The sequence below is a fragment of the Chiloscyllium plagiosum genome, unplaced genomic scaffold (assembly GCF_037043375.1).
Source record: "Chiloscyllium plagiosum isolate Xiang-an unplaced genomic scaffold, Cpla_swu_hap1 HiC_scaffold_23, whole genome shotgun sequence".
NCBI classification, from domain to species: Eukaryota; Metazoa; Chordata; class Chondrichthyes; order Orectolobiformes; family Hemiscylliidae; genus Chiloscyllium; species Chiloscyllium plagiosum.
This window is the reverse complement of record NW_028270161.1, coordinates 39308771-39336383: the sequence shown is the minus strand read 5'-3', so window position 1 is coordinate 39336383 and position 27613 is coordinate 39308771. Positions and strand designations below refer to the sequence as shown.

The window sequence follows — 27613 nt, the reverse complement described above, 5'->3', positions numbered from 1 at the left end:
CATGACCTCCCAACTCCTGTACTCAATACTCTGACCAATAAAGGAAAGCATACCAAACGCCTTCTTCATGATCCTATCTACTTGCGACTCCACTTTCAAGGAGCTATGAACCTGCACTCCAAGGTCACTTTGTTCAGCAACATTCCCTAGGACCTTACTATTAAGTGTATAAGTCCTGCTAAGATTTGCTTTCCCAAAATGCAGCACCTCGCATTTATCTGAATTAAACACCATCTGCCACTTCTCAGCCCATTGGCCCATCTGATCAAGATCCTGTTGTAATCTGAGGTAACCCTCTTCGCTATCAACTACACCTCCAATTTTGGTGTCATCTGCAAACTTACTAACTGTACCTCTTATGCTCGCATCCAAATCATTTATGTAAATGACAAAAGGTAGAGGACCCAGCACTGATCCTTGTGGCACTCCACTGGTCACAGGCCTCCAGTCTGTAAAACAACACTCCACCATCACACTTCGCCTTCTACCTTCTACCTTTGAGCCAGTTCTATCTCCAAATGGCTAGTTCTCCCTGTATTCTGTGAGATCTAACCTTGCTAACCAGTCTCCAATGGGGAACCTTGTCAAATGCCTTATTGAAGTTCATATACATCGCATCTACCACTCTGCCCTCATCAATCCTCTTTGTTACTTCTTCAAAAAACTCAGTCAAGTTTGTGAGACATGATTTCCCACGCACAAAGCCATGTTGACTATCCCTAATCAGTCCGTGCCTTTCGAAATACATGTACATCCTGTCCCTCAGCATTCCCTCCAACAACTTGCCCACCACCAACGTCAGGCTCACTGGTCTATAGTTCTCTGGCTTGTCCTTATCACCCTTCTTAAACAGTGGCACCACGTTAGCCAACCTCCAGTCTTCCGGCACCTCACTTGTGACTATCGATGATACAAATATCTCAGCAAGGGGCCCAGCAATCACTTCTCTAGCTTCCCATAGAGTTCTGGGGTACACTGATCAGGTCCTGAGGATTGATCCACTTTATGCGTTTCAAGACACCCAGCACTTCCTTCTCTGTAATCTGGACATTTTGCAAGGTGTCACCATGTATTTCCCTACATTCTATATCTTCCATATCCTCTTCCACAGTAAATACTGATGCAAAATACTCGTTTAGTATCTCCCCTTTTTTTTAACATGTAATTAATATAACCATTCTACTGCATTGGGCAATACAGTGTTGGAAGCTTATATGTTGTGAAAGTAGATAGTGCATTCCCATAGAAACTAATCAGGGCTCTGAATTTCATGTTTAAATACACATCTGAAGTGTGATGTAATAGTCCATTTACTACCTGACAATTTTCAAAATAATAGATAATTTCCCAACAGAACAAAAATCGATCAAAATATTAAACCAAGGTAAATTAGAAGTGTCAGATTTCAAAACAAATGCAAGTTTCTCTCTTGGATGCACTGAGTATGCTAGACAAAGCTGGCAGCATCATGGCTAATTCAAGATATGTGGAATTGTGGATAGGTACCTAACTGAATACTAAGCTAAGGATAAGGTAGATACTCAAATTGCTAAATGGTGGGGATAAAAACGATCCACTATAATGATACTTGAAGTGGAGCTAATATGTATCAGGAAAGTTATCGATTGATTTATTGTCACGCGAAAAGCTTTATTTACGAGCAATACAGGCAGATCATACTAAGCAAGGATGAAGATCATTTGGTATAAAAAAACTTAGAGGCATACAGATCACGTCGCACAGAAACTATCACCTTCTGTAGTTTCTTACGGACATGGGCAGAGCAGTTGCCATACCAGGCTGCTATGCACCCAGATGGTATGCTTTCAACGGTGCACTTGTAAACGTCGGTGAGGATCCTTACGGACATGGCCAAATTTCCTGAACCGCTGAAAGAAGAAGAGGCATTGTTATGCCTTCTTGAGTGTTGCATCTACATGGGAAGTCCATTTCAGGTTGTCGGTTCCCATTCACTCCACGGAACTTGACACTCTCCACACTTGCAACCTCAGCTCCATTGATGTAGATGGGAGCACGTTCTCCACCTTTCTTTCTGAAGTCAATGATCAATTCTTTAGTTTTGCCGATATTGAGAGAGAGGTGGTTCTCATTGTACCACGTCTAAACTGCCTGGAAATCATTTTTTTGAACAGAAGACTGAATGGTGATCTAATTTTTAAAAAAATGTCAAGGTTATGTAAGGCTTTTATAGAGTGCGTAAAAAGAAACTTTCATATGTGAGCAGGACCAAAACTAGGTTATTTATGATAATCACCAATAAATGCAAGAGGCAATTCAGGAGAAGTTTCTTTACCAGAAAGTGGATAGATTGTGAACTCGCCACCAGAAGGAATGATTGGAGTGAACAGCATAGATGCAGTTATGGGAAAGATATATAAGCTGAGGAAGGAGAAATGAATAGAAGGTTAATATTGGTGGGGTTCGATAAAGAAGGGGGGGGGAGAGGGCCTCCGTAGAGTATAAATACCAACATGGACCTGTTCAACCAAATGCCTTGTTTCTGATCTGTAAATACTTTGTAACTTTGCATTATACTGACATCATTATAGATTGCACTGGCAACATCAACAAAAAAACCCATTTTTTTATTAACCTGTTTTTCTAGTCAACCTGTTCAGAGATATAACATAGAACAATACAGCACAGTACAGGCCCTTCAGCCCACAACGTTGTGCCATGCATTTATCTTAATCTAAGATCAACCTAACCCACACACCCTTCAATTTACTGCCATCCATGTGCTTGTCCAGCAGTTGCTTAAATGTCCCTAATGTCTCTGACTCCACTATCACTGCTGGCAGTGCATTCCATGCACCCACCATTCTCTGCATAAAGAACCAACCTCTGACATCTTCCCTACACCTTCCGCCAATCACCTTAAAAGTATGACCATTCATGACAGCCATTTCTGCCCTGGGGAAAAGTCTCTGGCTATCTACTCCATCTATGCTTCTCATTACCTTGTACACCTCTATAAAGTCACCTGTCTTCCTTCTTCTCTCAAGTGTGAAAAGCCCTAACTTGCTCAATTTCTCTTCATAAGACATGCCCTCCAATCTAGGTAAATCCTGGTAAATCTTCTCTGCATCCTTTCTAATGAGGCGAACAGAACTGGACACAATATTCTGAGTGTGGTCTAACCAAGGTTTTATAGAGATGCAGCAAAACCTCGCAGCTCTTAAACTCAATCCCTCTGTTAATGAAAGCCAAAATACCACACGCATTCTTAACAACCCTATCAACTTGGGCAGCAACTTCAAGGGATCTATGTACATGGATCCCAAGATCCCGCTGTTTGTCCACGCTGCCAAGAATCCTGTCTTTAACCCTGTATTCAGCATTCAAATTCAATGTTCCAAAATGAATCACTTCACATTTATCAGGTGCCACTTCTCACCCAGCTCTGTATCTTGTCAATGTCATGTTGTAGCCTGCAACAGCCCTTGACACCATCTACAACACCACCGACCTTTGTGTCATCAGCAAATTTACTATCCCACCCTTCCACTTTTTCATCCAAGTCATTTGTAAAAAAATACAAAGAGTAGACACCCAAGGACAGATCCCTGTGGGACACCCCTGGTCACCAACCTCCAGGCAGAATACTTTCCATCCACGAACGCACACTGTCTTCTTTCGGCCAGTGAATTGTGTATTCAGACAGCCATATTTCCCTGTATTCCATACCTCCTAATTTTCTGAATGAGCCTACCGTGGGGAACCTTATCAAATGTCTTACTGAAATCTACATTCACCACATCCACTGCTCAATATTGATCAACTTGTCTTGTCACATCCTCAAAGAACTCAATAATGCTTGTGAGGCATGATCTGCCCCTCACAAAGCCATGCTGACGATCCTTAATCAAATTATGTTTTTCTAAATAGTCATAAATCCTATCTCTCAGAATCCTTTCCAGTACCTTGCTTACCACAAACATATGACTGATTGTTCTGTAATTCCCAAGGATCTCCCTATTCCCTTTGTTGAACAGACGAACAACATTCACCTCCCTCCAACCATCCAGTACTACTCCTGTGGATAGTGAGATTGCAAAGAGCATTGCCAGAGGCACAGCAATCTCATTCCTCACGTCTTGTAAGAACCTTGAATATATCCGGTCCAGCCCTGGGGACTTATCTACTTTGATGCTTCCCAGAATTTCCAGTATATCCACTTTCTTAATATCAATCTGTTCAAGTCTATTAACCTGGTCCACTGTGTTCTCTATGAATACTGAAGCAAAAAACTCATTTAGGGCCTTCCCTACCTCTTCAAACCTCAGGCACAAGTTCCCTCCACTATCTCTGATCGGCCCTACCCTCTTTGATCATTCATTTATTCTTCGCGTAAGTGCAGAATGCCTTTGGGTTTTCACTAATCCTTCCCGTCAAGATCTCCTCAATCCATTTTTGAGTTCTTTCCTAGCTACCCTGTAATCTCTAAGGCTGTGCCAGATTCTTGCCTCCTCAACCTTAAGTGAACTTCCTTTTTCCTCTTGATGAGAAGTTCCTCTTCTCTTGTCATCCAAGGCTCCTTCACCTTACCATTCCTTGCCTGTCTCAGAGGGAAAAAGTTATCCAACACTCACAACAAGTGCTCCTTAAACAGCCTCCACATGTCTGTTGTGCATTCTCGTAGAACAATTGTTCCCAATTAATACTCCACAGCTCCTGTCTAATAGCAGTATAACTTCCCCTCCCCAATTAAATACCTTCCCATACTGTCTGCTCATATCCCTCTCCCTGGCTTTGGTAAAGGTGAGCCGGTTGTGGTCACAGTCACCGAAATGTTCTCCCACCAAGAGATCTGACACCTGGCCTGACCTGTTGCCTCAATGTTATTACACACCTCTGGAGTAGGTGGGACTTGAACCTAGGCCTTCTGGTCCAGGGGTAGAGACACTATCACTGAGCCACAAGAGGGCCCAGAAAGTTATAGGACAGTTTTATACAGCACTTTGTTGATGTCCCTACTGTTATATTTGGAAACAATCTCTTGTATTGATTCAATTTATCATTATTTGCAAAGTCTTTCTGTGAATTATTTTAACTATACAATTAAATTCTGCAATAAAAGCTTTACAGAAATATTTTGAACTAGAACAGAATGCAGCATGAGTTTCCTCCATATTGCTTATGAAAAGTTTTGTGAATAATGGCTTTAACATAGATAACACACAGAGTGAACACAGACTGCCATTCATAGAAATAAATACATCTGTGCTAGATTGCCATCTAGTGGCAATGAAATTAAAAAACCTGACTCCCTCTAGGGCAACCTGGTCCACTCTTCCTTCACTCTCAACATTCCCCCCTCCCCACCTTCTCCCCCCATCCCACCCCCATCCTACCACCCACAGCACCTTCCCCTGCAACTGCCAAAGGTGTAACAGCTGCTCATTTACCTCCTCCCTCCTCAGTTTGGAAGGGCCCAAACATACCTTCCAGGTGAAGCAGCAGCTGCACTTCCCACAATCTAGTCTACTGCATTCACTGCTCACAATGTGGTCTCCTCTACACTGGGGAAATGAAGCGTGGACTGGGTGACCTCTTCATAGAATATCTATGTTCTGTCCACAGAAAAGACTCTCAGCTTCCAGTTGCCTGCCACTTTAACACACCACACGGCTCCCTAGTCAACATCTCTGTCTCAGGCTTTCTGCAATGCTCCAGCAAAACTCAGTGCAAGCTGGAAGAACAACACCTCATTTTCTGCTTGGGGACCCTGCAGTCCTCTGGACTCAATATTGAGTTCAATTATTTTAGGACCTGAACTCCCCCATATCCTAGTAAACCCACCAGGCCTTGTTATCACATAGTTTGTCATTACACACTACCCATTGTTCGTCACTAACAGTGTCTATTGATAGCTATTCACCCTCCCAGTCAAATCATTATCAACTCTTTTGGATGTCCAACTGTTCTTCTCTTTATTTGGGCTCTATCCCCACCTATCATTTAATCAATACCCTCTCCCCCCACTCTATCTTCTGCATATAAACCCGACATTTTCCTAGCTACTATCAGTTCTGATTTCTTTTCACAGACACTGCCAGACCTGCTGAGCTTTTCCAGCAACTTTTGCTTTTGTTTCTGATTTACAGCATGTGCAGTTCTTTCGGTTTTTAATAATACCTGATACCTGATGTTCTGCGATATTTTTCCATTGGTATGCAGAAGCTTTGCACAAACATTCACAACCAGCTCCACCAGATTTCCCAGAGTTGGTGCTAGTTACAGAACCTGCCAAACTCGAAATCAGAACTGGAGAATTTCAAGTATTGTTGCAGTTTTAAAAGGATTATTGTCTCCAGGAGCCTGGAAATATTCCCTAAGGAATAATGATTCTGAACTGTACAATAGAGAATGGAACTGCTACTTGAGGAAACAGTGTTTTTAACACTCCCAAGATATCGTCTATGGAAGGCAGCAATGAAAGGTTTATGAAAGGCGGTAGCAGAATAGGCAAATGTGGTAGCGTACATTCAGTGGAATTGGTGATAGCTTGTTAACCAAGGTAATTCTACCTAGTTATTGCTAACCAACATTCTTTTATACTAAGTGGATAGACAAAATATACATGTCACAAAATGTTACATGTTGTCTATGATGGTACACAGAGCATTTTAGAAGATTTGCAGCCTTTGTGAATTTATGTTCCAACGACAATATGTCGGTGGATTTCCCTCTTTGTTCCATACATTAAACTTTATTCTCCTTTCAGCAGGAGAGGAAGAAACCATAATTTCAATGATCCTCAGCCCGATCCTCATTGTTATTCCAATCCCATCTTCCCATCTATTCAGCCTTTCACATACAGTCAGTGTAGAACATTTGCCAAATGAAAAGCTTTCACATGAGAACATTGACGAACCATTCATATAGAATTCATATTTCATTTACATAGTAACTGCAGTAGTTGCTGCTTACTTTGGGACTTTTAAATAATCAAATATACATTATTCTTTCCCATGAAACACATAACATAATACAATAATGTGTTTATTCTTTGTTGTTAGGAAAATATATTACTTTGCCCCAAAGGCCGAGGATTAATCAAGGTGATTGATTTTGGATCAAGCTGCTTTGAGAATCAAAAAGGTTTGTACAGATAAAATAATTTTCACTCTCTACATTTTCTGTTGAACTGTCAAAAGAAAACAATATATTTTCCCTGCCTCATAAGTGATATGGTTGGGGATTCTGGGCAGAGGGTCCACAACATAGAGAAAAGTCATTTTGAGGTAGATCCTGATGCCTACCTCTGAGGGAAGGTCATTGCCAAGGTTGGTTGGGAAGAGTTGCCTTCCTTTTGCACAGAGGAAGGCAGTTAACTAAAGGAAATGAGGTCCCATTTAGGTGCCATTTTGCAAAGATATCAGTATTTTCCCATTGCCTGCAAAATATGAAGACCGTTGTTTCAACTGAAGCTGTCTCGGTGTCTGTCAGAACCGAGTGCTGCTTGCATCAATACAGAAGCTGCTGGGATTTAAAAAACACTGGCAATTGCCATTAATCCTGCAGAGTCTCTCCACCATCTTAATGGCCTTACTGGCTTTGGGTCTCTTTATCTGATTACTTTTCTGCTATCAACTGAAGGTACTTCCATTGCTGATATGTCCCCATAATTGTATGCCTGTTTTAGTAGCATACACCAATCCTGGTGGGCAGCCCATCTGATAGGGCATCAACCCAAGAGACCCACCCATCATCCTTAATAAAACAACGAGTACTGAATTCACCTCCCATAACATTGTGCTGGTGAGAGCAATTTCAGCATTCACATGCCTGGAAAACTGACATTTAGCCAAAACAACATGTTAAGATTCAGCCCAGTATCTAACTACCCAACGTAACTTGTAGTTTATTTAATGATAGCTATTAGCAAATCTATTTAAGACAAGAGTCTCTTCTTGTTAAGACTCACTCATGGTTGTTCCTTTGCTGCCATAAAACGAATGAGCCCTTAGACCCAGTCAAGGAATGCAGAATGACAGCAGCATCTTTCTACCCACAGATTCTGCACAGGATACCTTGCAAACTGTTGCCAGGTGTTAAGATCACACATAAGTCTTGCCTGTCCCTTGTCTCTTTCCTTATTCTTCCAAGCACCAGGCCACCCTCAGCACTCAGAATTCCATGTCCTTGGTAAGATTTGGCATCACATCCTATTATTCTTACAAAATCTCTAGCTCAATGTTTGCTGTGGCCTGTAAAGAGGTACAATTGTTTGAACCTACAGGTGTGTAGCTGAATTGTTACTCATTTATTTTATTTTATTGTTAAAATCTACTTTGTTTGTACAACAGTTTATACATATATCCAGAGCAGATTCTACCGCTCCCCTGAAGTAATTCTTGGCTGCCAATACGGATTAGCAATTGACATGTGGAGCTTTGGCTGCATTTTAGCTGAGCTCTACACAGGCCACCCACTCTTTCCTGGGGAAAACGAAATTGAGCAATTGGCTTGCATCATGGAGGTATGAAAAAAATCAGGTGTCCATCTTTTTTAATTGTATATTTATTTTTGGATTATCTCCTTATTGGATTTGTACTTTGATTTCTTAAGGTATTTGGGGTTCCACCCGCAGAAATCATTCAAACCTCACAAAGAAAACATTTGTTTTTTGGTAAGAGTTGGTATTGAAGAGTTTTATCATTAAATTCAAGCTCAATATGATGTAGAATATTTCACAATTTTTTAAATTACTTTAATAATAATTCAGTTTTCACAACTTACTGGCATTTCAGTGATTGTGTGGAAATAATAGTAGGCTGTAGATAAGAAGAAGAAAATACATGTTGACAACAATTGTTAAGAGTGCAGAAAGAACACAAAATAAAGGTAACATAAATACTTAAGGAATAGGAAACATTATATTGAAATAACAGAAGGTAATAACAATATATTTGTTTAAAAATATCAAGTAGGAGTATTGAAAGAAATGGCACATTAAGTAGTTAGCCAACCAACTTACAGAACATCAGTAACAGAACAAGGTAGTGGAAGATCATAATTAGAAGTGAGAAACCAGATCTAATAAGGACATCAGAAACATGCTACAGATAAGCATCAACAGATAAAATTGTGGGCTATTCTGTATTTAGAAAAGATATGGACAGAGAAAATGGCTGTGGGGTAAATGTCAATCAGAAAAATACTGGCTGTCGCAAGAAAGGTCTTACAGGTACACAATCCTTTAACGGAAAATCTGAAATCTGAAAAGCTCCGAAGTCTGAAATTTTTTCGTGGAGTGTGGAGCGTCATTTTAGCATGTGAACAGATGACCCTACTCCACACCCACTTGAACCACCCCAGACAGGATGGTCAAGCACTGGCAGGCGTCAATTCTGTCTCAGTGCCCATACTATTCACATGTGTGTCTGCTGTTAGGTAATTTTTGTTTTTAATTTCACTGTGAAAATGTCATTTATTCTGAAATCCAAAAGATTCTGAATTCTGAAAAACAACTGGCCCCAAGGATTTCAGATAAAGCATTGTGTACCTGTGCTAACAAATAAAGGAGCAGTATCCATTTGGATTGAAATAAAAGTTAGGAGGAGATTGGTGACACTGTTAAAGATTGCCAAATAGCAGCAGGTGAAGAAGAGGAATGAGTAGGCCAACACAATTATGATAATTGGGAATTTCAACTCCAGTCTATAGCACTTACCAAAATCTTTTAAAGATAACTATTTCAACTTCACCGAGGTCTATTACAAAGGTCAAAAGAACTGTGGATGCTGTGAATCAAAAACAAAAACAGAAGTTGCTGGAGAAGTTCAGCAAGTCTGCACACATCTGTGCAGAGAAATCAGAGATGACGGTTCAGTCCTGTGATCCTTCCTCATAACTGAGAACAGTTATCAGTTCACACAAACGAAGCTGTATCAGAACGAGCCACCTCACACTGCAGCACAGACGAACTTCGGAAAACAGAGGAGAACCACCTATAACAACGTATTCAAGAAGAACGGATACCCAAAAAATACAGTCCGCAGATTCCTCAAGAACAAACCACGACAAGCAGACCAAACACAGCCAGAAACCCTAACCACCTTACCATACATCAGAGAAGTTTCAGAAATGATAGCCAGACTACTAAGACCCCTCGGAATCCTACTGGCACACAAACCTACCAACACTCTCAAACAAAAACTAACAAACTTAAAAGACCCAGTACAACCCATGGACAAAACCAACGTTGTCTACAAAATTCCATGCAAGGACAAACAGGAAGAAAGTTAGCCACCAGGATACACGAACACCAGCTAGCCACAAAAAGACACGACCCTCTCTCCTTTGTAGCCCTACACACGGATGAAAAAAACCACCATTTCGACTGGGACAACAAATCTATCCTGGGGCAGGCTAAGCAAAGACATGCCAGAGATTTCCTAGAGGCCTAGCACTCCAACCACAACGCCATAAACAAACACATAGATCTAGATACTATCTATCAACCCCTCAGAAAACGAACAGGAAATTACATCACCACAAACTCCAGGAACCCCATCCAGGACAAACATATAAATAGAAAGCAGGAGACAACAGCTTTGCTTCACTTGGAGGTTGCCACTGATGATGTTACCTAGCCAGGTAATGAAACGTCTGGATATCAAACCTACAGCTCAGCGAGCAAACCTACACCCTAAACTGAACCAGTCACAATAAAAACAGAAAGTACTGAAAAAACACAGCAGGTCTAGTAATATCTGTGGAAAGACACAGAGTCAACATCGAGTTCAGTGACTCTTCTGAAAATAGAGTCAGATTTGTCTTGAACTCTGTACATAGATGCTGCCATACCTGTTAAGGTTTATCAGTGCTTTCTAATTTTATTCAAATTTTCCAGCATTTTGTTTTTCGAAAACATATTTTTATTGAAAAATAGATTTTAAATATTTCAAGTACAAAACAATACAATTCAAAACAATACAAAGAAAGAACACCAAAAACATTTAAACAACCCAAATCGGCCTCATGTAGAAATGTATAAATATACATATGAAAATATATTTAAAAGCCAATTAACTACTTAACTAAATAAATGATAACTAACAACAAACTAATAAATAATAATAATACAGCTCAGCAAAACAAAACACTAACTCTCAAATATCGAGAGCGTTACATTTCACATATTCATACTTTCACAGTTCCCCCTCTCTGGATATTAGACTTGTAAAGCACAAACGTTACGGCTATACAAAAGCCCTTATTGGTGTGGCATCCAGGTATTCCAAAAAGGGCCGCCATGTCCTACAGAAATTCTCAGTTTTGTGGTGTACCATACTTTTAGGATGCTCCGTAACAATCTTATGCCAACTCGACAGACCCGGGAGATTTTCGGACACCCAATCTAACAAGATATTCTTTCTTGTGCAGAAAGTGAGGATGTTGAAAAGTCATTTCTTATGTGCATCTGCAGGGAATACACTGGGCAGGCCAAGAAGAAGAGAGATCGGATCCTTCTCCACTCTTACACCCAAAATCCCCTACATTGCACCTGCCACAGCACTCCAGTATGTTTGAAGCGTACCACAAGACCAGAAACAATGGGTAAGAGTGTCCGTACCAACTTTACACTTGGGACATGTTGAAGATACTCTGGTTTGAATTTTGACAAACAATCCAGAGCCAAGTGGACCCTGTGGAGAATCTTCAACTGTAAAGCATAGGTCCTATTGCAAATGGATGTCTTTCTTGCGTTTTCCCAAATATCTTCTCATGCCTCTGAGAAGACCTGAACGCTTAGCTCTCTCTCCCACACCCTGCAAAGTGGATCAAACTCATCTGAGGGGCCACCCCCCTAACTGATGATATGAAGTGCTGACAGAAAGTGTACTCTTAACACTGAGCACCCACCTCTCTATGTCAGATTTGTAGGGATCAGTCAAAAGTGTAGTCTTTTTTTGAATAAAATCCCTACCTTGAAAAACACAAAAGAGGTCCCCATTAGATAGCTTGTATTTCCACGCTAACTGATCAAAAGACATCATTGTGTCTCCCTCCAATAAATCGCCCATGCAAAACATACCCCTACTTGCCCAATGTTTGAATCCTGAATCCATCATCCCTGGTTGAAAACCCAGCATACTCACCATAGGTGTAAGAAAAGATGTTTACCAATATTGTCTTTCCTCTGCCGAATTGCCCTCCATGCTTTACCAATATTGATAATTATTGGGTTATGGCAATATTCTTTAACTGTCCTCATTTTGTCCAAAAACAGCAAACTAGTGAGGGAGCACTTTGCCTGAGAGGTTTCAATATCAAACCATACTAAAAAAAGGATCCCCACAAGCTCAATCACTCACGCAAGATAAAAGCGAGCTTAGTTGATAGTTTTTAATGTACGAGAGATCCACTCCCCCCAGTCTGTGAGGTCAATTCAGTTTAGTTAATTTAATAAGGGGTCGCGTACGATGCCAAATAAAAGAGCTGAACCAGCCGTTCAGTCTCCTGAACGTTTACTTACCGAAAATTAGGGAGAGCATCCATATAGGGTATAACAAACTGGGGAGAGTATTCATGTTAATAAGAACTATCTGACCTAACCATGAGACCGGGAGCACATCCCATCATTGAAAGTGTTGTGTGATTTTGTCGAATAATTGAACAAAATTAGCTTTAAACAACCGATCAAGAACAGGAGTGATAAATATGCCCAAATACATAATACCCTGCTCATCCCCCCCGTAACCACTTAAATGGGAATTGAGATTTGCCTTCAAGACCTAGCAACTTTGTAAAACCACCCATAGGCATAGCCTCTGATTTTGCAAAATTAATTTTGTACCCCAAAAAGGTGCCAAATGAGCTGAAACTGCTGGATTTGACAAAAAAAATTAGGACATCGTCCGCATACAATGAAATCTTATGTAATTTTAATCCCACTTCTGAAGCCGATATATTGGGATCCCTACGAATGACCTCCCCCAACAGTTTAGTCACCAGTGTAAAAAGCAATGGTGAAAGGGGACAGTCTTGTCAGCTGCTGCTAAAAATGCAAACATTGCTTGATTGTACCTCTATTGGTGATGATTGCAGGGAGAGGGTCACTGTAGAGAACCTTTACCTATCTTATAAAGGCTTTGCCCAAGCCAAACTGCTCTAGAGTATAAAAAAGGTATGGCCACTCAACTCTGTCAAATGCCTTCTCTGCATCTAGAGAAATCACCAATCCTGTATTGACTGTTGTTGACATACTTGAATTACATAAAGCAGCCTCCTAACATTATTGGAGGATCTGCGGCCCTTTATGAAGCCCATCTGGTCCTCTTTAATAATAGAAAGTTACACAGTTTCCAGCCTTAACGCAAGAGTCTTAGAGAAGATTTTAAAGTCAACATTTAAGAATGAAATGGGCCTGTAAGAAGCACAGTCTTCTGGGGCCTTCCCTTTTTTAAGAACAAGCAAGATATTTGCCTCTCTTAGAGATGGCGGGAGACAATCATGACTTTACGAGTCATTGAACATGTTGAGCATCGGGCCTGACAATATGCTTATAAATTCCTCATAGAATTCACTGAGACGTCCATCAGGACTGGGTGCCTTTCCACACTGAAACTGCTTCACAGCCTCCTGCATCTCTTGCTCTGATAAGGGAGCTTTGAGAGAAGACTCTTGTGTGGGGGTCACGCCTGGGGGCTGCAAATGCTTGAAAAATGATTCCATTTTGGCCCTCCCCTTCTCACAACCCCCAGATTGATATAATTCAGAGTAAAATCTCTGGAATGCTGCATTAATCTTTTTGGAATAACATGTTAGGTTCACAGACCCTTCCCTAATCGACGTAATGGCTAGAGGAGCACTCCTTTTCCAAGTGAGATACGCTAGGTATTTGCCCGGTTTGTCACCATGCTCATATAATTTTTGTTTTGTGAAAGTAAACTCCTTCTTTGTTGTCTGCGTGAACATGGAATTCAGACCACAGCGCTATAATCTTCTGCAGCTTGACCAATAAGGGCCTGTCAAAGTAAGCCTTCTCGGCTGCCTTCAACCCTGCTTCGTGAAGACATTGCTGCTCACCCTTCTGCCACTTCCTACTAGCAGAGTAGGAAATAACTAACCTCCTGCCATAGGCTTTGGCAGTTTCCCAACGGACGGACAGGCTACTAACTGAGTCTGAATTAATGTGGGCGGCACGGTGGCACAGTGGTTAGCACTGCTGCCTCACAGCGCCAGAGACCCGGGTTCAATTCCCGCCTCAGGTGACTGACTGTGTGGAGTTTGCACATTCTCCCCGTGTCTGCGTGGGTTTCCTCCGGGTGCTCCGGTTTCCTCCCACAGTCCAAAGATGTGCAGGTCAGGTGAATTGGCCATGCTAAATTGCCCGTAGTGTTAGGTAAGGGGTAAATGTAGGGGAATGGGTGGGTTGCGCTTCGGCGGGGCGGTGTGGACTTGTTGGGCCGAAGGGCCTGTTTCCACACTGTAAGTAATCTAATCTAATCTAATCTAATCTGTCTAGCAACGCCCTTAATTCCTGAGAGAAGTACTCCACAAACTTATTATCCTCAAGGATAAAGAGATCCATTCACCAATGCCTCAGGCCCACTATAGCGTCCTTAATCTTAACCAACAGATACACTGGAGCGTGATCGGAGATGGTAATATTAACAATTGTACAAGATGGCACCAAGTCCAGGGTTGCCACAGGTGTCGAAAAAAAATCAATCCTGGTGTGACACCCGTGTGGATTGGAAAAAATCTGTAGGGTGGAGATGCCTCCAGATGTCCACCAACCCTAACTTCACACAGATCCACTAATTGTTTAGTTTGTACAGAGGGTACCGGGAGGCCTTTGGGCAACCTGCCTACCATAGGATCCATAAGACAATTAAAATCTCTCCCTATAATCATATGCCGTGACTCGAGACTGATCAATTTAGAGAACGCATCTACCAGAAATTTGAGGGGATGGGCCGGAGGGCAATAAACATTTAAAACACCATATTCTTCCCCGTTTATCAGGGCATTGAGGATTACAAATCTCCTGCGTGTGTCTTTAACACACTCTAGTAACTTAAATGGGAGATTCCTCCTTACCAATATAGCTACTCCCCTACTTCTGGTATTAAAAGATGCAAAGTAAACCTGATCAAAGCCATCTGCTATAATTTCAAATGGTCCCTATCATTCAAGTGTGTCTCCTGTAATAAAGCAGTATCCTCCTTTTTCTTTTTAAGACTTGAAAGTACCTTTTTTTCACTTAATTGGTGAGTGACTCCCCTTGATGTTCTCGGTACACCATTTAATCAAGTCATTAGCCATAACCTTCTGCAGTAACATTTAGATTCAAGAGAGGAGGAACTCAAATGACAAATCGCCGAGCCTTAGTATCACAAGATCCATCGATCATTAAAGCCACAGAAACCAAAACCAATACATTTCACAAACCTATAAAGCTATCAAAGACCATATCAAGCAAAAACCAAAACATAAACCAACATATAAAGTACCAATGGCGCTGAATAGGGGAACTCACCCCCTGCCCAAAGGGAGCATCTACACATCCCCAAACCCAACTTACCATCCCGCTGCACCAGGGCATTTAAATACCCGAACCAGGCATAAACTACCCTTAAGTAGGCATCTAGCCATCCCAAACATTTTCTCTCCTCCTAGCTAGAGCCGCACCACAAACACAAGCAGAAAAGAAAGAAAATACACCACAAAATAACAATGTGAACAAAGAAATTTTGAAAAACAAGTATCCCACCCACTCTTTGGTATTACTTAAATTAAAAATTGAAAGTACAAATCCCAACCACTCCTGAGCATAGTTTAAACCAGATTATTACCAATTTAAAAAAAGGAAAATGAAGCCCCGACCGACTTCCTCTTTTTTTTTAAAAGAAAAGTAAAGACATACACAAACGACACTACTTTTGTACATACTAAATTGTTCAGATTAAGTTAATTTGTCCACAAAGTCTCTTGCCTGCTCCGACATGTCAAAGAGATATACAGATCAATCTAAGGTGATCTGAAGCATAGCCGGATACCTCAGAGAGTACTGGATCCTGTGCTCCCTCAGTCTTTTCTTTTGATACTGTCATAGGAATTTCTTTTCCAGATGACCGCCACTGAGAAGTTCTGTGAGAAAATGATCTTAAAGCCCTTGTAAACTAGGGCCTTCAGATCCTTCCCTTGGATTCTGGAAGCTTCCACGATTCTCTCTTCATCTCTATAGTGACAAGGGCGTTGGTCCAGACCTGACCTCCATGCCATGACCCGGTGAGCTCTTTCAATCTTCAAGCTTCTCATTCCAGCCTCCAAGTTAAGGAATTTCGGCGGCCAGTCCTCAATAAATTCCACCAGCTGCTCACCTTCTTTACCCTCCAGCAGACTGACTACCCGAATATTTTTTATCCTGCCCCTGTTCTCAAGGTCATCAACTTGGTCAAATTTGGTCATCCTGCCCTGGTCAAATTATGGACCTGCATCTCCAGGGCCTGGATCTTATCCTTGGAGGAACCAGTATCAGCTTCCAACACTGTGACTCTGTGTTCTACCTCATCTGTCCTTTTCTCCAGGTCTCCCAGCTGCTGTTCATGCTTCCGCAGCATGGTAGAGATCGGGGCCAGCTTCTCCTCTATCTGCTTGCCCACATCTTGCGAGATTTTGTGAGCTCCTTTACCAGGACCTGGTAGGAAATTGAGTTGGACGTACCTGTTCCCTTCTTCAGCATTCCTGGACAGTGAAAACTAAGGTAAGTTGCTCTCTGACAGTTTCCTGGAACTCCATGACCTTTCCAGAGTCCCAGGATATTGCAGTGGTCCAAGTAGGGCGGGTTAGGACTTTGTCTCGCTTGCAGTGCGGTGTGGAGCTCTGCAATGCAATCTTCCGAGATCACCGCCACCTTGGATCCCATCAGCATTCTGTTTTTATTTGAACCAGATGTAGTACCTCATTTGTTGAAAGACAACTCTCTGTAATGAACTGAAGTGTCAGTCACAATTACACTTTAGGTTTTCAAACTGGGACTTGAACCCACAACTCACTAATTCAGAGGCAGTTTTTTTCTTACAAATTTATTTAACCTATTTATTGTGACTTGTTCAGTATGTACTGATTTAAAAGTTCTGATTTCATACAAATTGTAGTCTTCAATGAGCTTAATTCAGTTATAGAGTCATAGAGATGTACAGCATGGAAGCAGACCCTTCGGTCCAACCTGTCCATGCCGACCAGATATCCCAACCCAATCTAGTCCCACCTGCCAACACCCGGCCCATATCCCTCCAAACCCTCCTTATTCATATACCCATCCAAATGCCTCTTAAATGTCGCAATTGTACCAGCCTCCACCACATCCTCTGGCAGCTCATTCCATACACTACCACCCTCTGCGTGAAAAGGTTGCCCCTTAGGTCTCTTTTATATCTTTGCCCTCTCACCCTAAACCTATGGCCTCTAGATCTGGACTCCCTGACCCCAGGGAAAAGACTTTGTCTATTTATCCTATTCATGCCCCTCATAATTTTGTAAACCTCTATAAGGTCACCCCTCAGCCTCCAACGCTCCGGGGAAAACAACCCCAGCCTGTTCAGCCTCTCCCTGTAGCTCAAATCCTCTAACCCTGGCAACATCCTTGTAAATCTTTTCTGAACCCTTTCAAGTTTCACAACATATTTCCGATAGGAAGGAGACCAGAATTGCACGCAATATTCCAACAGTGGCCTAACCAATGTCCTGTACAGCCGCAACATGACCTCCCAACTCTTGTACTCATTACTCTGACCAATAAAGGAAAGCATACCAAACGCCTTCTTCACTATCCTATCTACCTGCGACTCCACTTTCAAGGAGATATGAACCTGCACTCCAAGTTCTCTTTGTTCAGCAACACTCCCTAGGACCTTACCATTAAGTGTATAAGTCCTGCTAAGATTTGCTTTCCCAAAATGCAGCACTTCGCATTTATCTGAGTTAAACTCCATCTGCCACTTCTCAGCCCATAGGCCCGTCTGGTTAAGATCCTGTTGCAATATGAGGTAACCCTCTTCGCTGTCCACTACACCTCCAATTTTGGTGTCATCTGCAAACTTACTAACTGTACCTCTTATGCTCGCATCCAAATCATTTATGTAAATGACAACAAAGCAGAGGACCCAGCACTGTTCCTTGTGGCACTCCACTGGTCACAGGTCTCCAGTCTGAAAAACAACCCTCCACCACCACCCTCTGTCTTCTACCTTTAAGCCAGTTCTGTATCCAAATGGCTAGTTCTCCCTGTATTCCATGAGAACTAACCTTGCTAATCAGTCTCCCATGGGGAACCTTGTTGAACGCCTTACTGAAGTCCATATAGATCACATCTACTGCTCTGCCCTCATCAATCTTCTTTGTTACCTCTTCAAAAAACTCAATCAAGTTTGCGAGACATGATTTCCCATGCATAAGGCCATGTTGACTATCCCTAATCAGTCCTTGCCTTTCCAAATATATGTGCATCCTGTCCCTCAGGATTCCCTCCAACAACTTGCCCACCACTGAGGTCAGGCTCACTGGTCTATAGTTCCCTGGCTTGTCTTTACCGCCCTTCTTAAACAGTGGCACCACGTTTGTCACCTCCAGTCTTCCGGCACCTCACCTGTACTGTCGATGATACAAGTATCTCAGCAAGAGGCCCAGCAATCACTTCTCTAGCTTGCCGCAGAGTTCTCGGGTACACCTGATCAGGTCCTGGGGATTTATCCACCTTTAACCGTTTCAAGACATCCAGCACTTCCTCCTCTGTAATCGACATTTTGCAAGATGTCACCATCTATTTCCCTACAGTCTATATCTTCCATATCCTTTTCCACAGTAAATACTGATGCAAAATATTCATTTAGTATCTGCGGCTCCACACAAAGGCCGCCTTGCTGATCTTTGAGGGGCCCTATTCTCTCCCTAGTTACCCTTTTGTCCTTAATATATTTGTAAAAACCCTTTGGATTCTCCTTAATTCTATTTGCCAAAGCTATCTCATGTCCCTGTTTTGCCCTCCTGATTTCACTCTGAAGTATACTCCTACTTCCTTTATACTCTTCTAAGGATTCACTCGATTTATCCTGTCTATACCTGACATATGCTTCCTTCTTTTCTTAATCAAACCCTCAATTTCTTTAGTCATCCAGCATTCCCTATACCTACCAGCCTTTCCTTTCACCCTGACAGGAATATACTTTCTCTGGATTCTTGTTATCTCATTTCTGAAGCCTTCCCATTTTCCAGCTGTCCCTTTACCTGCGAACATCTGCCTCCAATCAGCTTTTGAAAGTTCTTGCCTAATACCGTCAAAATTGGCCTTTTTCCAATTTAGAACTTTAACTTTTAGATCTGGTCTATCCTTTTCCATCACTATTTTAAAACAAATAGAATTATGGTCGCTGGCCCCAAAGTGCTCCCCCACTGACACATCAGTCACCTGCCCTTCCTTATTCCCCAAGAGTAGGTCAAGTTTTGCACCTTTTCTAGTAGGTACATCCACATACTGAATCAGAAAATTGTCTTGTACACACTTAAGAAATTCCTCTCCATCTAAACTTTTAACACTATGGTGGTCCCAGTCGATCCCCTACCATAATTACCCTATTATTCTTACAAATAGCTGAGATCTCCTTACAAGTTTGTTTCTCAATTTCCCTCTGACTATTGGGGGGTCTATAATACAATCCCAATAAGGTGATCATCTTATTTCTTATTTCTCAGTTCCACCCAAATAATTTCCCTGGATGTATTTCCGGGAATACCCTCCCTCAGCACAGCTGTAATGCTATCCCTTATCAAAAATGCCACTACCCCTCCTCTCTTGCCTCCCTTTCTATCCTTCCTGTAGCATTTGTATCCTGGAACATTAAGCTGCCCATCCCTGAGCCATGTTTCTGTAATTGCTATAATATCCCAGTCTCATGTTCCTAACTATGCCCTGAGTTCATCTGCCTTCCATGTTCGGCCCCTTGCATTGAAATAACTGCAGTTTAATTTATTAGTCCAACCTTGTCCCTGCCTGCTCTGACTGTTTGACTCACTTCTGTTCTCAGCTGTACCCATCTCAGATCGATCTCTTTCCTCACTATCTCCCTGGGTCCCACCCCCCCCACCTTACTAGTTTAAATCCTCCCAAGCAGTCCTAGCAAATTTCCCTCCAGTAGATTAGTCCCCTTACAATTTAGGTGCAATCTGTCCTTCTTGTACAGGTCACTTCTACCCCAAAAGAGATTCCAATGATCCAAAAATGTGAATCCTTCTCCATACACCAGCTCCTCAGCCATGCATTCATCTCTATCCTCCTATTCCTGCCCTCACTAGTTCGTAGCACTGGGAGTAATCCAGATATTACTACCCATGAGGACCTCCTTTTTAAATTTCTGCCTAACTCTGTGTAATCTCCCTTCAGAATCTCAACCTCTTCCCTTCCTATGTCGTTGGTTCCAATGTGGACAATGACCTCCTGCTGGGCCCTCTTCCCTGTGAGAACATTCTGCACCCTCTCTGAGACATCCTTGATCCTGGCACCAGGGAAACAACATACCATTCTGCTTTATCTCTGCTGGCCACAGAAACGTCTGTCTGTACCTCTGACTACAGAATCCCCTAACACAATTGATCTCTTGGAAGCTGACGTACCCCTCGTTGCATTAGAGCCAGTCTCAATACCAGAAACTTGGCTGTTCGTGCTACGTTCCCCTGAGAATCCCATCACCCCCTACATTTTCCAAAACAGCATACCTGTTTGAAATGGGTATATCCACAAAAGACTCCTGCACTAGCTGCCTACCTCTCTTACCCTTCCCTGAGTTAACCCATCTATGTGACTGTATCTGAGACTTTCCCCCCTTCCTATAACTGCCATCCATCACATACTGTTGCTGTTGCAAATTCCTCATCGCTTCTATCTGTCTCTCCAACCGATCCACTCGATCTGATAAGATTCGCATCCAACAGCATTTATGGCAGATATAATCCACAGTAACCCTTAAACTCTCTTTAAATTCCCACATCTGACAATAAATACATATCACTGCAAAGACCATTTTTGCTCCTTCACAATCTACAGACCCAGAAAATAACACTGTCTTATTCCTCTACAAACACTGCCCCAGGTTAAATTAATAGCAATGGCTTATATTTTAAGTTTAATCAAGAGACTTATCTCCAAAAACACACAATCAAGAAAGAACCCACTGTACTCACTAATACATGCTTTCTCTTGGACAGACTTAAAACAACAATTAACTTATCTGATTCTGTGCTGTGAACTTCGCCCAACAGTTCCTCCAAGATTAGTTGTGAATTTCACTGTTTGTTAATTTTCCCAGATGCACTCCGATGTCCAGCGATACACAAATTCAAACAGCAAAGGCAGTAACTGTGCGGGTTCTCTCTCTCTCTCTCTCTCTCTCCTGCACTGTCCTCACCATGTGCTTCCTTTGTCTGCTCTTCTCCCTTTTAAAACAGTGTTGAGTTGGTTCAAGCTGTCTAAACTTTCTGCTTTCCAACTATCTCAAGAACTAACTAACCCATGCAAATAGATTACTTTAAGCTCTGCAAAGTATTGATGACAGTCATTTGTAATATGACACAATCATTGATGCCAGTCAGAAGGTGGAAACTTTCAGCACTTTGGGTTATTTCATTGGATTTTTAAATTTTTGCATGTTCCAATTTTAAATATATACCGTTATTAGGAAAAATAGTGAAACAAAGAATAAAAGTAGATGCTGATGAATAATTTTAAATCAGTTTAGTCCATTAGCATTGGCAGCCCATTTCTTGCTGGTCAATTTTCTTTTCCAAGTTGAAGAGGTTGAAAGAACATGAAGTCAGAGTTCAGTAGCTGCAATTATTTTGCATACTGCCTGGGCTCTTTCAGTGAAACTGTGGTTCATTTCTGAAACAAACCCTTCTCTTTGACAATGTTGTCTCAGATCTTTCTGGAAGTTCAAATATGCTGGAATCCCCTGTAGGTGGTTCTTACACCGTCTCAGAAGTTTTAAATGCCACACCTTTAAGGACCCATTATGCTGTTAGACAGGTTAATTGAATTATAGATAAAATACAAAAACATTTCTACTAGCCTGGACTGCACAAGTATGTAGGTGAATTTTGCCATACGTGGTAAATGCCTGTCAGGTAATTGGAAAACCATAGGCAGTAATAAAACCCGCGCTTTTAATACCTATTCCTGCATTTGAGGAACCTTTCACAAGAATCTTAATTGATTGCGTAGGATCCCTACTTAAAACAGAAAGTGGGAATCGGTATTTGTGAACAATAATGGAAATGTCCACTGGTTTCCAGAGGCTATTCTATTATGCAATATCACAACCAAAAGATTATAAAGGAGTTACTCAAATTTTTCACTAGATATTGACTACCCACAGATATACAATCATATCAAGGATCAAACTATACATTAAAATTATTCAAGAAAGCTATGGACAGCTTAGGAATAAAACAATTCAAATCTACTGCATACCATCCAGAATCACAAGGGGTGCTAGAAAGGTGGCATCAGACATTAAAGACCATGTTGAGGTCTTATAGTCAAGACTACTCAGATGATTGGGATAAGAGAAAGTGCTAGAAAAGCTAAAAGGTCTTAAAATTGATAAACCTCCTGGCCCTGGTGGGTTACATCCGAGAGTTCTGAGGGAGGTGGCTGAGGAAATAGCGGAGGCGTTGGTTGAGATCTTTCAAAAGTCACTGGAGTCAGGGAAAGTGCCGGATGATTGGAAGATCGCTGTTGTAACCCCCTTGTTCAAGAAAGAATCAAGGCAAAAGATGGAAAATTATAGGCCAATTAGCCTACCCTCGGTTGTTGGTAAAATTCTAGAATCCATCATTAAGGATGAGGATTCTAAATTCTTGGAAGAGCAGGGTCGGATTAGAACAAGTCAACATGGATTTAGTAAGGGGAGGTCGTGTCTGACAAACCTGTTGGAGTTCTTTGAAGAGGTGACAAGTAGGTTAGACTGGGGAAACCCAGTGGATGTGGTCTACCTAGACTTCCAAAAGGCCTTTGATAAGGTGCCACACGGGAGGCTGCTGAGCAAGGTGAGGGCCCATGGTGTTCGAGGTGAGCTACTGGTATGGATTAAGGATTGGCTCTCTGACAGAAGGCAGAGTGTTGGGATAAAAGGTTCTTTTTCAGAATGGCAGCCAGTGACAAGTGGTGTCCCGCAGGGTTCAGTGTTGGGGCCGCAGCTGTTCACATTATATATTAATGATCTGGATAAAGGGACTGGGGGCATTCTAGCGAAGTTTGCCGATGATACAAAGTTAGGTGGACAGGCAGGTAGTACTGAGGAAGTGGGGAGGCTGCAGAAGGATCTAGACAGTTTGGAGGAGTGGTCCAGGAAATGGCTGATGGAATACAATGTGAGCAAATGCGAGGTCTTGCACTTTGGAAAAAAGAATAGAAGCATGGATTACTTTCTAAACGGTGAGAAAATTCGTAAAGCCAAAGTACAGAGGGATCTGGGAGTGCTAGTTGAGGATTCTCTAAAGGTAAACATGCAGGTTGACTCCATGATTAAGAAAGCGATTGCAATGTTGTCAATTATCTCAAGAGGGTTGGAATATAAAAGCACTGTTGTGCTACTGAGACTTTATAAATTTCTGGTTAGGCCCCATTTGGAGTACTGTGTCCAGTTTTGGTCCCCACACCTCAGGAAGGACATACTGGCACTGGAGCGTGTCTAGCGGAGATTCACACGGATGATTCCTGGAATGGTAGGTCTAACATATGAGGAACGGCTGAGGATCCTGGGATTGTATTCATTGGAGTTTAGAAGATTAAGGGGAGATCTAATAGAAACTTACAAGATAATACATGGCTTGGAGAGGGTGGACGCTAGGAAATTGTTTCCGTTAGGCGAGGAGACTAGGACCCGTGGACACAGCCTTAGAATTAGAGGAGGTAAATTCAGAACAGAAATGCGGAGACATTTCTTCAGCCAGAGAGTGGTGGGCCTGTGGAATTCATTGACACAGAGTGCAGTGGAGGCTGGGACGCTAAATGTCTTCAAGGCAGAAATTGATAAATTCTTGATGTCACAAGGAATTAAGGGCTACGGGGAGAATGCGGGTAAGTGGAGTTGAAATGCCCATCAGCCATGATTGAATGGCGGAGTGGACTCGATGGGCCGAATGGCCTTACTTCCGCTCCTATGTCTTATGGTCTTATAAAAGAATTCCATTTGTATTTTTTGCCATCAGAGGTGCACTAAATGAATCGACCAAATTCAGCCCTTTGAATTAGCTTTTGGGCATAAAGTGAGAGGGTCATTAAAATTGATTAGGGAGACATTAGTAAGTCATAATTCGGAGACCACATATTTGGACTATGTGTCATACTTTAGGGAATGATTAAATAGAGTGGGGGAGTTGGCTAGACAGCATTTAAAAGTATCACAGCAGACAATGAAACAGGAAGCAGACAAGAAATCAAAATTTCTCAATTTTGCTATTGGAGATAAAGTGTTATTTCCAGTGATAGGTAAACCTTTAAAAGCAAGGTTTAGTGGACCTTATCAAGTTGAAAGGAGTTTGAATGAGGTGAACTATTGCATAAGGACTCCAGACAGAAAGAAATCTCATAGACTATGTCATGTAAATATGTTCATAAGATATTTTGACAGGGAAGGAAAGCCAAAGGAGACTGTTTTATTGGTTACAACACAGAGTAAAGAACCAAGTTCAGAGGATTCTGAATTGGACATTCCTCAAATTAAATTGGACAATGTGGAAAATGTCAAAAATTGCGATAAATTATTGAGTTACCTTCCGGAGGAAAATCGAAATGACCTGAGAGAATTATTGATATCGCATGTGGAGATAGGTGGAAATAAACTGTGAGGTACAAACCTAATAATGCATGATGTAGGTATAGGAAATGCTATTCCAATTAAGCAACATCCTTATAGGCATAAGCCTCTAAATTTGGCACAGGATCAAAAGGAGATTGAACGCAAGCTCCAAGATGACATAATCAAAGTGAGTTACAGTGACTGGAGCTCACCCATAGTAAAGATGCCAAAACCAGATGGTACCCAATGGTTATGTGTGGACTATCTCAAAGTCAATGCAGGCGTAAAGCCTGATTCGTATCCGATTCTACATTTGAAAGAACAGATGGGCCAAGCAGAGGGTCCAAAAGAGCACAGACAATTTTGGCTTTCGTAACATCGAATGGACTGTATCAACTTAAAGTGATATCATTTGGTATGATATCACTTGCAGGAAGTGCACCCATCTCCAGCTCCTCCAAGACCGCGTTAGGGAACTGGAGCTGGAGTTGGATGAACTTAGGATCATTCGGGAGGCAGAGGGGGTCATAGATCAGAGCTTTAGGGAAGTAGTAACTCCGAAGATGGCAGCTAGATGGGTGACAGTGAGGGGGACTGGGAGGAAGCAGCCAGTGCAGGGACCCCCTGCGGCCGTTCCCCTCAAGAACAAGTATACCGTTTTGGATACTTGTGGGGGGGACGACTTACCAGGGGTAAGTAACGGGGCTCAGGCCTCTGGCACGGAGCCTGTCCCCGTTACTCAGAAGGGAAGGGTGGAGAAGAGCAGAGCAATAGTAATTGGGGACTCAATAGTTCGGGGCACAGATAGGCGGTTTTGTGGGAACGAGAGAGACTCACGTTTGGTATGTTGCCTCCCAGGTGCAAGGGTACGTGACGTCTCTGATCGTGTTTTCCGGGTCCTTAAGGGGGAGGGGGAGCAGCCCGAAGTCGTGGTCCACATTGGCACCAATGACATAGGTAGGAGGAGCGCTGAGGATGTTAGACAGGCTTTCAGGGAGCTAGGTTGGAAGCTCAGAGTTAGAACGAACAGAGTTGTTGTCTCTGGTTTGTTACCTGTGCCACGTGATAGAGAGTCGAGGAATAGGGAGAGAGAACAGTTAAATGCGTGGCTACAGGGATGGTGCAGGAGGGAGGGATTCCGGTATTTGGATAACTGGGGTTCTTTCTGGGGAAGGTGGGACCTCTATAAACAGGATGGTCTGCACCTGAACCAGAGGGGCACCAGTATCCTTGGTGGGAGGTTTGCTAGTGCTCTTGGGGGGGGTTTAAACTAACTCTGCAGGGGCATGGGAACCCAGACTGTAGCTTTAGGGTGCAGGACCTGGAGTGTAGGGAGGTTAGGAACATGGCATCATTTTCAAAGGAGGGTGCCTGTAAACAGGGAAGTGGCTTGAAGTGTGTATACTTCAATGCAAGAAGTATACGAAATAAGGTAGGTGAACTTGCAGCGTGGGTTGGTACCTGGGACTTCGATGTTGTGGCTATTACGGAGACATGGGTAGAACAGGGACAGGATTGGCTGTTGCAAGTTCCAGGGTTTAAATGTTTTAGTAGGGTCAGAGGTGGGGGCAAAAGAGGGGGAGGTGTGGCATTGCTTGTCAAAGATAGTATTACAGCTGTGGAAAGGACGATGGATGAAGACTCGCCATCAGAGGTAGTTTGGGCTGAGGTTAGGAATAGGAAAGGTGAGGTCACCCTGTTAGGAGTTTTTTACAGGCCCCCTAATAGTCCTAGAAACGTAGAAGAAAGGATTGCGAGGATGATTCAAGAGAAGAGTGAAAGTAATAGGGTGGTTGTTATGGGGGACTTTAACTTTCCTGATATTGATTGGGAAAGCTATAGCTCCAGTTCGTTAGATGGGTCAGTGTTTGTCCAATGTGTGCAGGAGGGTTTCCTGACACAATATGTAGATAGGCCAACAAGAGGTGAGGCCATACTGGATTTGGTTCTGGGTAATGAACCAGGCCAGGTGTTAGAATTAGAGGTAGGTGAGCACTTTGGGGACAGTGACCACAATTCGGTGACTTTTACTCTAGTGATGGAGAGGGATAAGAGTGCACTACAGGGCAAGAGTTATAGCTGGGGGCAGGGAAATTATGATGCGGTGAGGCATGACTTAGAATGTGTGGCCTGGAAAAGTAAGCTTCAAGGCAAGGGTGTAATTGATATGTGGAGCTTGTTCAAGGAGCAACTATTGAGTGTCTTTGATAAGTATGTACCCGTCAGGCAGGGAGGAAAGGGTCGTGTGAGGGAGCCGTGGTTTAATAAGGAATTGGAATCCCTTGTCAAATGGAAGAGGGCGGCCTATGTAAAGATGAGGCGTGAAGGTTCAATTGGGGCGATTAAGAGTTATAAGGTAGCCAGGAAGGACCTGAAGAGAGAGCTAAGAGCAGCAAGGAGGGGACATGAAAGGTCCTTAGTTGGTAGGATTAGGGAAAACCCTAAGGCTTTCTATAGATATGTCAGGAATAAAAGAATGACTAGGGTAGGAATAGGTCCAGTCAAGGATAGTAGTGGGAAGTTGCGTGTGGAGGCTGAAGAGATTGGGGAGACACTGAATGAATACTTTTCGTCAGTATTCACTCAGGAACAGGACATTGTTGTCGATGTGAGTACCGAGTCACAATTAAGTAGTATGGATGGCTTTGAGGTATGTAGAGAAGAGGTGTTGGAAATCCTGGAAAGGGTGAAAATAGATAAGTCCCCTGGGCCTGATGGCATTTATCCTAGGATTCTCTGGGAAGCAAGGGAGGAGATTGCAGAGCCATTGGCCTTGATTT

General features: G+C 42.4%; 1 protein-coding gene across 1 annotated transcript in view; it reads left to right on the top strand.

Moving 5' to 3' along the window:
* The window catches only part of dyrk4 (dual-specificity tyrosine-(Y)-phosphorylation regulated kinase 4), an 84544-nt gene that overhangs the window by 43426 nt on the left and 13505 nt on the right, over positions 1 to 27613 (top strand). The window contains 3 exon segments of the mRNA XM_043713200.2: positions 7044 to 7125; positions 8334 to 8506; positions 8596 to 8656. Coding sequence (XP_043569135.2) covers positions 7044 to 7125; positions 8334 to 8506; positions 8596 to 8656 — 316 coding nt within the window.